The sequence below is a fragment of the Dreissena polymorpha genome, chromosome 7 (genome assembly GCF_020536995.1).
Source record: "Dreissena polymorpha isolate Duluth1 chromosome 7, UMN_Dpol_1.0, whole genome shotgun sequence".
Lineage (NCBI taxonomy): Eukaryota > Metazoa > Mollusca > Bivalvia > Myida > Dreissenidae > Dreissena > Dreissena polymorpha.
The window spans coordinates 40633336-40648598 of NC_068361.1; the positions used below are offsets into that span (position 1 = coordinate 40633336).

General features: G+C 32.7%; 1 protein-coding gene across 3 annotated transcripts in view; it reads left to right on the forward strand.

Moving 5' to 3' along the window:
• The window catches only part of LOC127838584 (uncharacterized), a 149206-nt gene extending 136647 nt beyond the window's left edge, over positions 1 to 12559 (forward strand). For all 3 annotated transcript variants that reach the window (XM_052366412.1, XM_052366411.1, XM_052366410.1), the window contains exons 15-16: positions 4197 to 4313; positions 11843 to 12559. In XM_052366412.1, coding sequence (XP_052222372.1) covers positions 4197 to 4313; positions 11843 to 11856 — 131 coding nt within the window. In that variant the 3' untranslated portion in view covers positions 11857 to 12559. The remainder of the gene's footprint in view (positions 1 to 4196; positions 4314 to 11842) is intronic.
• The last annotated feature ends 2704 nt before the right edge of the window (positions 12560 to 15263 follow it).

Genomic DNA, 15263 nt, shown 5'->3' on the forward strand with positions numbered 1-15263 from the left:
TAATAATTCAAAATTCACCTCTGACATATCGGATAATTATTACCGCGGCAAGCAACAACGTAAAAAAACACAAAAAGCAATACACAGCCGACATGCACAACTATATAAAATATAATTGTCACTATTTCAATAAATGCTATTTTCTAACGTTTGGCCTAGCTCTGCCGTTTGTTATCGATTATATCACATATAATACTATTTTAATCCTCCACTTCTCAAAACCGGCTTTCCGTACTTTTATTTTTGATGCATCGGATTTCGCAATTTATGACGTTTTTCGTGTGACGTTATTTCTCCGTGCTGTAGGTTATATTGGTGACACTTTTCCACCTTTAACAGAAGTCATAAAAAACTTAATTTAGTATGAACGACACGCTTACCTCAAGTTTAAATTTAATCAAATGCCTAAACAATAAAGTTACAATGATATGCACTTCCATTTTTTCTGTTTTTCCCTTTCCTTTCTCAAAATTTATAAAAAACAGCAACACTATTTTTAATAACATTTGTATCAAATGCTAACCAGTCTGACCAAAACACGATTAAAGAAACCGAAACCGTAATCCTGTCACAGCGAATTATTGTATTCCTATGGAAGTTAAAATTATGCATGACAAACACACAATCCGAAATTCCTTTCGATTCGTTCGATGCTTTAAAACATATTTTACTGTTAAATAAAATAACACGTCCGACGTGTCGTCATTAAAATACAGAGTTTAAATAGTATTTTTGTTACAAGAGATCCGTATTTCATAACATACAAGAGCGAAGCAGACGTACACAACTAAATTTAGTATTTACACCACGATAACCAAATTTTTTTAAATTAATCCGATGCTTAAAACAATGAAGTTACAACGCTACGCACTTTCATTTTCTCTTTTTGTTTTTCTCTTCTCTGTTTTTCCCCTTCTCTAAATGTATTTAAAACCGCACTATTTTTAATAACATTTGTATCGAATGCTTACAATTCTGACCAAAAACACGATTTACGAAATCGTAATCCTGTCGCAACGAATTATTTTATTCCAATGGAAGTTTAACATTTGCATGACAAACACACAATCCGCAGTACCTTTGGATTCTTTCGATGCTTTAAAAAATATTTACTGCACGTCCCACTTGTCGTCTTTAAAATCCAGAGTTTAAATGAAAATACGTCACACGAGATACTTATTTAGTATGAACTTACTGAGGGTGTACATCCCATACACCATCAGTTACTAACAGAGTAACTTAATAAATAATATAAAAAATATTCCTTATACAAATACGAATTAGGCATAAGCATCAAAGTAAACGTGGTCTGAATACTAAACACTGACTATTTAACAGCTCTATAAATAGTGCATTACAATATTTAAAAGCTATGTTAATTTTCTTTGACATTGAATAATTGTTTTTCTTTCAAAGATTAACAATTGAAATAAATGTGTCACCTGTGGTTTTGACACCATCTTGTTTGTTAATAATTGTCTGGACAGTATCCTGTCATAACGTTTTGTGCTGAACAAAGGGGCAATTAAACACTGGGCTTACAATGCCCACACAAAAAGTGTCCACATTGTTGCAAACAAATAAAATAGAAACAATCACATTTATCCATTATAATTACAAGATAATTGTTTTTGTACTGAAATTTATTCAATTGTGGTGTGGTCAACCGGGATCACCTATGAGAGAATCAGGTGAACCAACCACTGCGCTTATCAGACATCATTCTGATATTAATGTTACTCAGTTGTACATATTCTGCTAATCTTGACAGAACATTGACATTGCACAGGTTTGCGAAGTTTATGATTTATAATCATCGAGGGGGCGGGAGATATTCCAAAGTGAAACAGTGCATCATTATATGGACAACAGCTGCACAACTGTATGCGGAAAAGGTAAATCAGTATTTTCTATCCAGAACTAACGTGCATAGCAACGTCCGAAATATGCTACGTCCGACTTCTATTCGATACTCAAAAATTCAAGATATCATGATAACCGAGAGTTTCCTTTAGAAAAAAACTCTAAAACATGTGTTGTGACAAAAATGATACAAATTTAACCAACTACTTATCATTTTAACGGCTAAACAATTAATCCCATATTAAACACATTTCCATTAAAATTATGCCCCGGGTGATGGTCGTTTCGTGCCACTACGACTTCATGCCACTGATATTTGTGTTGCTTATTTTTCAAGCTAAGTTTTTAAGAAAAATAATGTGTTTGCAAACTTTCTCGCGTGGTAATGGTATATAAAATTCAACTCATCGCACCAATTTAAGAACACATTGACACTTACCTAGTTTTTGTCACGCCTATTTGAACAACCAAACACTGCGCACAATTTGGGCCTCTGTATTGATGATATTTAAACACAATAATTTCTTCGACGATTATTTAATTAGTATAGACCCTCGATCAAGGTTTGTAGTATTACTAGTAATTAACGGAATGAGAGATTAAACAAATAATCTAAGAAAGGCCGCACGCGAACCATAATATGTAACCAGAAGAGGTGTTTATGTCACGATCAGTGCTACTTCCGGTTAAGCCGCCACCTTGTTGCTATTGCGCAATAAAAAACCCACTTTTTGTGATTTAATCAAAAACTAGATTTTCCCAGATATGACGAATACGCCAACGTGTAGATCGCATTCTGGTCCATCAACATGTAAGATGTCAGCAGTTATGGTCCAGTTTTCGTTTGACCCAAATCGCGGCTATAACCGGGAGCTTATCAAAACTTAGCTCCCATCAATAGGTGACGTCCAATATTTCACTCATTCCATACAAACTTGATACATCTGCCAGTTTTCTTCATATGTACATATTTGCAAATAAAATAAGATATTAACTTAAATCTTACTTTCAAGAAAAAAATCGTTTATTTATCGCCCTTTCAGTTTGAGAGTTTTTTTCTGTAACTGTGTTCCTTTTGAGTAATGCGTCTGCTTTTAACAGTATTTCGGTCATATCCCAGAGGTCAGTTTACCAGATGACCTATTCACACTTTTCTTGGTAAGCTTATTCACCTTTTTAATGCACATACTCAAGCCAGTAACTGATTAGTGTAATACTTAAATCAGACATAAGTGGAGATAAGTCGAGAACGTTTTCCATCTTAATTTAAAGAAAATTAACATTTAACGAAAAAGACACTTTTTGTATATATGTTCACAAAACTATTAGCAATGTATGGTAAAAAGCATACTCCTTTAGTTCCTGGTTACGGGAATACGTAAGACGAGTCGAATGAGTGTACTTGCAGAAGATATCACACTAAAACTAAGACGGGATATTCTATTTCCAACATCATGTTTTTCAGTATAAAATCAACATAAAGGATATTTGTCTGCGCCCAAACATTTGTCTTGGGGGCATAAGTGACTGTGATGAATTTCTAGTTTAAAACCGTCCTTTTATCATTGCAACGTATTTAATGACAAGCTGGGTCGAATACTTTGAATGAACGTTTAAATTAGTAATAGCAATAGTTTATTTCGCAAGTAAGGCTGGTAATTAGTATATTATTACCCGATAATATCTTGTTAACGTCAACATTGACATGCGGTAAATTTAAGTGGGACTTCTTATAACAATTACTACTACCACTGCTATTACGCATTTTCCTAATACTAATACTATTACCACAGCAACTACTAATTCTCCTTCTACAAGTTGTACTTCTACTACTACAATTTCTATTATAACTTATTGTTATACTACTATTTCTCCCGCTTCTACTGCTACAACTACTATTAAAACAACAACTAATCCTACAACACATTGATATCAACTTCTACAATAATAATAATAATACTAATAATACTTATAATACTACTACTACTACTACTACTACTACTAATAATAATAATAATATTATTATTATTATTATTACTATTAATTACAATAATAAAAAAAATAATGATACTACTACTCCTACTACTACTACTATTACTACTACTACTACTACTACTACTACTACTACTACTACTACTACTACTACTACTACTACTACTACTACTACTACTACTACTACTACTACTACTACTACTACTACTAATATTAATAATAATAATAAAAATAATAAAAAAAACAAAAAAACAAAATAATAATAATAATGATAATAATAATAATAATTAATACTACTACTAATAATAATAATGAAGTGAAATAAGCTTCATCCATTTTAGGAATTCCCGCGTGTGAGTCCAAACCATGTCAAAATGGCGGAACGTGTGATGAAACACAAGCAGGAGGCTATCAGTGCAACTGTCAAGTCGGCTGGCGAGGGCTCAAATGTGAAACAAGTAAGAGATTTTACATGATTGGTATTTTTGGCTAAGCATAGGATAGAAATATTTAAGCAAAGCAAAATAATTAATGCGTTTATGTTTGATATAACTGTAAATTTATAAAGTCGAATAAAAATACATAAGGATATTATCTACCATATTTCAGACAGAATGATGATTGCTGCATTGAATTAACCTTGACACCAAACCATAATGGCAATCAAAGTCTAGCGTGAATATTCATATGGTGTAAGATTAAGGCAAACTTTGGCAATGGTTTTCAATATATAATTATTTATTTAAGACACTTTCTGTTCTCAATGGTAGAAAATCACACAATTCGTACATAATCATGTCATATCAAGGATTTAAACCTGTAATGAGCTTCGTGTAACATCGCCTTACGTATAGTCCCCAACATTTCGCATTTTCAACTTGTCCTTAATGGCGCTTGGATCTGGCTAATGTGGTCACAGTTAAATGACATTAATGTGTAGATGATACAAACGATGTGAATTTTCGCTGTGGTAAGTGTTGTCTGCATTCTGGCCTTATTTAGATTTTTAAAACTATAACATAAATATTCCCCATTTTCGAATATCATGAAAACACTCCTATAACTGCTTTTCTGATGTCTTATTTAAAGAAGTGAAACTCCGGCTGCTGGAGCAGTATTGTATTCTCATTATATACAATTAGTGGCGCTTTTATTTAAGGCAAGTGAACAATTGCCATTACAGTACAAAACAGCACAATACAAAACAACATAAACCCGTATAAGAATACAGCTCGGGTCACCGCCTTGGAACGGTCAATGCAAAGAATTGGGGGTTTAAACCGGTTTTAGAGCGCTCAAGCGCACACTTGGCACAGAAATATTCATGATATATATAAGTTTAAATTAAATTTAATCTCATATCATTGCAACTCAAATTAAACAATAATAAACGGGAATTAAAACGCATTCAATTTAATTACCATTTAATTACTCAATAGTTGTAAAGAGATCAGAGCAACAGAGTTACAACTTTTGAGGAACGATAAAATGAAATTACAAGTGTCAACTACATCCTTTCTTTTTAGAAAAATATTAAGAATATAACATCATAAAGTTAATATTTCAGATCATCATCGCGCAAAAACAGTAAGTAGCAGCAATAATGGGTGTAAAAGAATCATATTACATAGCTTTGTTGTTTATGTGACTAAAAAAAACAACAATAAAAATAAATCAAACAAGAAACGTCCGTCAGAGAGAAAATATTAATAGTTTAACGCTATAAACCCGATGAACTATGCATGTATCCCCAAACAGTGAAAGTGTGTCGTATGATGTAATTTAGAAGCTATGACACGATGACATAAAAAAACAATGTAGCCCAGAACAGTGAAAGTGTGTCGTATGACGTAATTTAGAAGCGATGACACGATGACGTGAACAAAATCCAAAATAATTTGAGGATCAGTACTGTAAAATAAAAATTAAAATATTAAAGGGGCAGTACTGTAAAATCTAATTAACAATAAAACCAGCTTTGGTTATTGAATATTTAAAGAATCAAACATATTAAATGGTCATTCCATTAATAATTCCAAAGTTTAAAAGAAGAAAGATATAGAATCGAAAACCAAGAAGCATGTGTTTCTAAGTACGTTAACACCTTATCTGTTTGATATTTATGAGTTGATTAAATTTACAAGTTTCATATAAACATTTTCTTTAAGATATTTTAATTTGCGCACACGCTTCAAAACATCTCCATAAAATGATGGATGGGAAATTCCATTAGCTAAATGCCATTTTAAAGAAACATTATATTTTCAAATTAAATCACCATACTATGAGTGAAATTTAGCGAATTTACTACGTAGGTTATGATACAAATAACCTTGTTTTAGCAATTTCTTCGTTAATATACGATTACGATCATTAAAATCTTTAATAGATGACGTGCTCTGGCGTAACGTACCAACTGCGTAATGTAAATACCATAGGATGGACCTTTCGGGATGCTACCATCTAGGAACGCAAAATTCACAGTTTCAAAGTCAAACTTGTCTTAATCATATTATTATTAATAGTAAGATGTAAGTATAAATACGCAGCATCTGTATTGGATTGACACGATCTATTTAAGACTAGTTCGTTCGGTAAATTTTGTGATTATATTGTTTTATAGTCCAACATAAAATCGCTTTCATAACAATATAAAAAAGATCAGCTATTAGTGGCTCATAATAAGTATCCATAGGAACCCCGATAATTTGCTTAAATATTTTACCATTTAAGTCAACCAACAAGTTATCCAGAAGAAAAGTAAGTGCTGCACAAAAGTCAAGATGTTGAATTTATCTAATATTGAATTAAAACAAGGTGTTTTAGTGTTTAGATACAAACACTTCTCTCTTGCAAATGCTTTTTTTTTTCAATCAACGAAACACGTTTGAATTTTATTAAAGTGTGAGGAAGCGTTGTACATAGTGCAGAAAAATCATTTGTGCCTACTTGTGACCATTTATATTTTTCTTTATAATTGTATCAATAACTTCTAAGGAGTTTTTTTACCAAAATACGTTTATATTACTATTTTCATAAATTGTATTACAATATTTACCTATATGATATCTAATAGCACTCAATGTAGATGTTAGATACACTTATAATTGATGGGTTGTACAAGACACTGACTGAGCGATAAAACGACTTTTATATGGCGTTTTATGTAACTTAGGTATCCAGTAAAGTGATGGCAATTTCTTGTCAGTAATATTTACTATTACATTTTATTTTTGCATTCGGCAATGATTTCATAAGGTTGCTTATTGTAATCAAAATATGATGTAGTTTGTGAAAGCTCTTGTGACATCGTTTAGACATAAAACACTCGTCGTATTATTATAACATTATTAGCATCATCATCTGCAGGAACTATGACGGATTTAGATTGTAAGTCGTCAAGCAATTTACTGCGACTTTTTTTATTATATTTAGGTGAATGTGGTAAGGCAAAAGGATTTGTATTACAAAAAATATATCTTAATCATGGCCATACATAATACTTTTGTTTTCCATTCATTGACTGCAGTAATTTCAGCATTTTCATTCCCGCACCATTAAGTACAATATTCCTGTAAGGATGATTCGATTTTCTTACTGCAGTTATCAAAATCGATAGGATAAGAAGTCTATACTTAGGGCCTCTGCGTAGTAAATTTCTTAGGTTTTTATTTTGAATGGAATAAAGATCGCCAGTCCAACTGGACTATATACATATTTTTAACTAGAAGAGTCACATGGTTTAGGACAATTTCTTATTACATAAATATCCGTGGAAATAGAATTATAATTAAACACGATACTTCTAACAGGTTTACTATATTTGTAGCAAATATATGGTGATTCAGTATTGCGGAAACAATGGGTATTAACCGACGCACATTTTTATCATTTAATATTTAAGGATGGATTATTTATTCAAACCTTAACGCTGAATGACCTAAATGACAAGCCTGATCGAACAATCTGAATGAACGTTTAAATTAATAATAGCGAAAGTTTGTTTTTTAAGTTAATCTTATACTTTTTATATTATTACACTATAAAAAAAATGTAAACTTAAAAATTGACATGCTGTAAATTTAAGTGTGACTTTTTCTCACACTTACTACTGCCACTACTATTACGCCTTCGTCTTAATACTATTACCACAAGTACTACTACTTCTACTTCTACAGGTACTCTTTCTACTACTACTACTACGAGTATCATAACTTATTGTTTTTACAATTTTAATTCCACTAATACTGTTACTACTACCTTTACAACAACAAATACTTCTACAGCTAATCGATAGAAACTAACCATGTCAAAATGGAGGAACGTGTGTAGATAAGTGCAACTGTCAAGTTGGCTGGCGAGCGCTCCAATGTGAAACCCGTGAGCCAGTTAACATATTGTTATGTTTGAAGTACGCATATGATAGATATGTTCACATCTAGAAGCGCGATAAAGTTAGTGATCTTAAGTTTTATTAAAATGTTAACGTAATAAAAGGATATTTAAATGTCAAAGGATATGTTTTGCGATCTCTAAATCAGAGACATGTTTTTGCGATTGTATGCTCGACGGAATACATATTAGCCCGCTAGATTCATTAAATTCATGGGTATTTTTAACGTTCATGTTTTCCCTATCTTGTGCATACAGTTTCGTTTACACTCAAAACCAAAAACCGCATTAAAATAGAAGCCACCATGTTAATTGTAGCAAAATGTCGAATAAAAAGTGGACACACAAAATTACATAATTAAAACTTGGTTGTAATTGTGTTTCAAACGATATTGTTATATTAAAAAATTTAGAAAAAATAGGCAAGTGACAAGCAAAACATCGGCGTCGCATGTTTCGTAAAGCTGAGTAATGCATGGGCAATAAGCGTCTACTTAGTGTCATGCACAAATATTGCACCTATGCCCGGCCACGGTGTTCCTAAAGCGGTATTATGAATACACGATAAGGATCTACGTGATGTCAGCTGTGAACCTGTAAGACGCATATTCCCGATTTAGCTCAACGTGACTGTGATCTGGATTGGGAAAAGCGATAATAATCAGACAAGTGTTAGATAGAGAAACCACCAGAGAGTTCGTCATGTATGAAAAGTATTATGAAACACAAATTGCAAGTAAACGATTCTTTTATTTTTTGGTCTTGCATAAACAGTGCCGCGTAGGGGTGCCCATCGGGTCTCTTATATAAATACATTGTTTTTTATAATTTGGGTTGACATTTAATCACAACAGTTATAACTTTTAATGGCTGTGGCGTTATGGATATGTAGTCCGCCCATTGACCAGGTTTTCTCCCTCATATTGGACCAAAAACAAGACATAAATAACTGTTTCTATTCTATATGCAAACTCGATGATGCTTCGTGAAGTATAAGGCTTTAGAGGAGTGTAAGGTTAATTAAATAGCTTAAATCTAAACGTACATGTTATGGTTCAGTCTTGATATAAAAAAAATCCTAATATATATATCCTGATAATATCAATGTATAGTTAACATAAGAACAAGGGGGTACAACTGGTTAATACATTTTATTCATAGAAAAAAAAACACAAAAAAAACAAAATTGTTCCATTCTATAAGGTACATGTGTTAATCAATCTTCGTTAAACTTGTTCATGATAATGTTTGTAATGGCAATATTAGAACCAAATTATAAACTGGATTTCGGGATGTTAAAAACGAGGTCATGAGAGAAAATGTTCGACATTTTTGAATCACTTTCACTCAGGTAAACCATATAGGGGACACTTACTCACTATTAAACACGTATTTGTGATAATGTGCACTGGACACTTTTAATCATACCTTTAGTTAAATATGGCGGGTTGCACTTATTCGCATTTGTCAATCCAATTTAAACATTTTGTTAACATGCTTCCTGTTGCAATGTAGATAAGATATGTTAGGTCGAATATATGACATCTGCTTCTCTTTTGTTTTTATGAAATTATGTATAGTAATCATAGTTCAGTATCCTATTTGCGTGAGTAGTTTGTCTTTCATTCTTTTCCAAAATTCATGACACTGTTGTTCATGAAAATCTGCAGTTATATTGGAAATTGATTTCGTAAACCATTAATTTGGTGGACATTTTATTTGTTTCCTGTCTGTTCATCCATCCTCCCTCCCGTCAACCTGACCCTTCGTCCGTAAGTCAGCCTAAGAGCTGTGTTGTCGTTGAAAATATTGAATAGCATTCATGGTAGAACATTCATATTTCACATGGTCATTGGCTTTACTGAAGATCTATTCAAAGTCCAATAGGTCGAAAGCAAAGCTGATATGGTTCAATAAAGTCGATGTTATAAACGTTTTCAGTTCGGAGTGTCACCCGTCCGATTCTGATCGGTATATACGAGTACTTGAATTAAAATGATTAAATGTCTATACGCCAAGAACACGGGCTAATGTATAACTTGGATTCCGATCAATAGCATGCACAGTTTTCATTTCATTTTTGTTAGTGGTAAAAGGTGTTTATGAAAACTGGACTGATTGCACAATTCATATTGATGAATACTTGTATTTCATATTTTTGTACGACACACTGTCAAGTAGAAGGCAATTGAAGTTATATCGAGATCAATAGTTATTTACGTGTTTTAGACGTTATTAAATTATTAAAAGCAAACATTCTCTTATATAGACCAACACTTTCTATTTGCATGGTCAGAATTGTACTTAAGATAACTATTGAAAATCATTCACCACAATTAACAGACACTGCTTCTCATGTATGCATTTTATTTCGACATGTTACGCTTTTAAGTTGTATATTCTGATATTTGTTCTATTACAGCTCTTAAGATTTTCTTAACTGCTGTTGACAGATATCCTTTCTATGTGGTTTGTGTGCAGTCGTCATAAGTGTCACATTCTTTAGTTGAAGTCAATGTTTAATGAATACATTCTAGGCCAAGTGTGAAAATTTAAGCTACTTTAAACTGGTTTAAACCCCGACAGATTTGGAATTGACCGTTCAAACGTGGTGGCTAAGTTTGTGGTCATATGTGTGCGTTTGCTACGTACGTGTGCGTTTTATGTCAGAAGTATTGTATATAATATAATTAGGTTTCTCTCCTGATGATGTGAATTTTCCCTTTATGTGTATTTGATACAAAGGATCCCCTATTGTGATATGTGAACTCTTTTATTTCATTCAATAGTTATTCAATTAAAAGAACAAATCTACGCCCGCACACAATGTACCAGGGAAACCGTTTTAGTTATAAATATATAAAAAAGTGAAACTCCAGCCGCTGGGGCATTACTGCATTCTTATTTTATACAATTTTGTATTCCTTTATTTAAGGCAAGTGACCAAATACCAAAACAGTTCGAAACAACACAATACAAACATGCACACATAGAAGAAAACAACTGGGGTCACCGCTTGGTGAAACATGAATAAGAAACATTAAAAATTAATTGAGTATTAAATAACGCGAAACGTTTATAGTTACCATTAAATCAATACTAATTAAATGCTATTCTTACTGTCTTAACGTTCTTACATTTGTTTCCCCTGATTCACATTAATTTAAAAAAGGCATCATGAATAACTTCCCCTGGTATAATAGCATGCTTAATTTTTTCATCTGCCAATACAAATTATTATTCATATATAACATACACAATGCTTGCTTATCATACTTATATTATTACTTGTTCTACTGTATTGTGTTGGTGTCCAGCTGTTTTATTGGACTTAATGATTAAAAATGTAGAATGCCATACCAGAATTCGTGTGTTTGTTGTTCCGGGTTTACTTTGTCGATTGTTACTAAAGTAATAAACATGATATATATAAATAAACCCATGCATACATATGCTGAGTGTCAGCTGCACACAGTATATTTATCGCAATTTGACGTTATAACTACCTTACATGCTGGAAGTGCACTTGAATCTCATTGTGTTTCTATTGCATTTCTTTAGCTCTCCTTAGCGAGATCAATGTCTTCCATTGCAGGACAGGACGACTAGAGGATCTTGTAGATAGGATACCCCGATTACCACGCCTCCGTCAGGATTGTTAGACGTGTAATATAGATTTCATGATATCTTTTTTGAATTTGTCGGATATATAGACTGGATATATTTACTTCTGTAGGATTACTGGAATATTTCTCATATCTCATTCTTCACAAATATTATTTCAAAATCGATATTAAAACAATACAGTTTATCTCAATAATCGGAATGATTTGACAAACAAGATGTATGCCATAAACATTTTTTTGTGCAAAGTATTGCATTCTGAAAATAACGAATCTAATATTATCGAGTCATAACAGACTTAAGAATGTTTCAGTTGTTTTTCGAAACCGTAACTTGAATTTTAACATTTTATTAGCTAGACTTTTGATCGAATTGTTCGAGATATACTACTCACCAAAACGTAAGCGTCGACGTAATGCTCAGGTTAAGGTATACTTCCAAAATCTCATTTTCACTGTTTTTACTACATATAATAATTTTTAACTTAGATATCTTATTATCGTAAATTGAATAAAACTCGTGTTTTTGAGATTGTCATGTGAGATCACTGACCAGGTGCGATACCTCTGACCTGTAATTTGCATATTTATTCCCATTCTGTATCTAGAAAAATCAAGTTAACTTTAGATGCAACAACTTCATTACCGTGTGGATATTGCTTATATTAAAATGAAACTTAATATATCTATTAATCGTCTTATTACACAGTCACTGACCAAGATTTTTTCAACCAGCTCAATTGCATGAATATTCCCCCTTTTGGATTTAAGGTTGTGTGCAAGTTGAAATTCATTTCAAGTTGGCATGCACTTGCTTAAAGTATCTCACAAGTGCAAACATTCAATTGAAACTTAACACATCTGTTTGGAATCATCGTGTGACGTAGCCAACAAAGGTACATTAGTCTGTGTTTCAACATAGCAGAATTAAACAGTGCTAAAATATATAAAAAAGCTTCACTCTATTAGAGAAGAAGGAGATATTGTTCTGACTTTTAAGGTAGGTTACCGGCTGATCTTGTGAAGGATTGCGAATGTGCCCAGTGGGGTCAAGGTCACTATTACTAAACAAAGACACTATTTGTCTCTTGATATTTTAAGTGCGGATGGAAGTAAAGTGTTGTGATTTTGTTTGTCTGTTGGTAGTTCACGTGCAAATTAAGGTGGAGGACTTAAAGGTGATATTGGAGATATATTGACTAAGCTTATAAGAAATTTGCAAAATTTAAAATGGAAATATTGCTTGGAACATTTCATAATTATGACCCTTGAATTTTAGATAAATCCGGATATTGAACTTTAAATACATGGGCTTACCGATATAAGCTGTGGTTGGTACATATACTTCTCACCTCGGCGATCCCGATCCGAGTTAATGCCCGGAAGCATGGGCGTTTATTTGATTGTCACTATACCGGACATATGGGTTTTCCTATGGGAAATCCGTCATCAACCCAAAACGTAATACCAAGCTAAAATAACGCAGGTGAGTTGGGAAACATTCCGGCACCACACATAATGCAGCATCATAAGGACCTCATAACCGTAGAAACACACACACACACAAACACACACACACACTTTTTATACGTGCCATCACATTAAGGCTTACATTCAAAAGAAACACGCGTGTAGTATGTCAATATATCAAAGCTGAACAGAATGTTCCTTTAAATTCATGGAGTGATAACATTTGTTGCCCCTTGTTGTTGTTTTTCGATGATAAAATCCAGTTTAACCTCATTTAAAACTATTCCATAATTAATATGTCAATCTTCGTTATCTCAATATTTCAGATGTAAACATTTAAATACAAAGTCATGTTATAAGTTTAACTAGCATACAGTCAAAAAGAAAGCTTAAAGCATTTATTTTACGGAAAACAAATGGTCTACTGTACATACTTACCTTTACAATTACACATATCGGTTACCCATCTTGCAGGCAAAGTCGAGGATTATAAACATACGTTTACATGTATTTAATAAATTGTCGTAATCCTTAGGAATTGACTTGAATCGAATCATTGCTGAATTAATTAGATGAGCATTTTGACTTTAACTTTCTTACCTATTAGCCACACACCATTATGTTAGACACACAATTAAATCATGCACTTTATTCGCTGTGTGTTATGTTTGGGCTACATAGTTTGATTCTTTAGATCGACTACCTTATTAATTATTTCGTGCACGGGTCAGATAATATACTGCTAACACGTGAATTCAAACGGATAGGAAGGTCATACAGAAGGTCATAAAGGCGGAAGCACAACATGTTTGGTAACCACCAACCAAGCTCTATTGTGGCGGGCTGGGATCTAACCCGGGTCGCCTAGATATGAAGCGCGTATCGATCACTGCGCTATCCGAACATACGGAAAATATATTATCACGTCTGAAAGTTGAAAAATGATTCAAATGGTCTTTTCGAAATTATCATGTTTGATATTATTTTTTTTGCTTAAGTAAAACATGCTTAAAATGCACTTCTCGTGTTCGTAATTGTTTTGCGCTGAACTGTGATGCTGTTTCAGTCTATCACAAAAATGATACGGATCACCATTTCTAAAAACAATAATTTGTGTTTTATGAGGATTTGTCGTAATTCCTGAACGTTCACCGTATTCAGAGGTGCCTTTAAACCGTGACTGAAATGCCATTGTTCAATCAACATACATACGCGTACAAAAAATATATCTAACGTTAGACTTATATTTTTGTATGAATATACCCATATGTCCCTTATTACGCCAAAAAAATGACAAGACTTTTATTGAAAAGATACAAGTTTTGTTGCTGCTTACCTCCCTTGTTTTGTTCCAATATACTTAAACGGTTTTTGCGTGGTATTTTAAGAGAAACCCTCGCGAATAAGTTATAGTTTTATAGCTACAAGTTAAGGTTTTTTCCCGCTTTCCAATTTTATGCGGCATGTCAAACAAATGATGGTACATTATCTCATCCAACGAACGACTGAATCCTATGTACACAAGATAAAATCAACCACATGACTTTCAAATATATACTTGTATAAAACTTTGTGTAGTGAACATATTGTCAAAAGTGCTAAATCCTGGCCAAAAGCCGACATTCGAATCTGTAATTTGATTAAAAGTCTTCACCAATGTGAGTAACCAAGAATAAATAATGTACTCGCCAATGTGAATAGCTAAGAATTGATTACATTTTATCACAGTTTAAACACTATATTTGCAAATGTCTCCAATGAGGTTTAAGGACCCTTTCTAATTCGGATATATGCGACGATTAGACGTTAGAACCGGAATACGTCAGTATATTGAACAGTGTTTAGAAAAAATCGCATATATTGGTAAAATAATAAGTGCCTTTTTTCACAATGATCTAAATCACAATCAAGACATTATCCAGA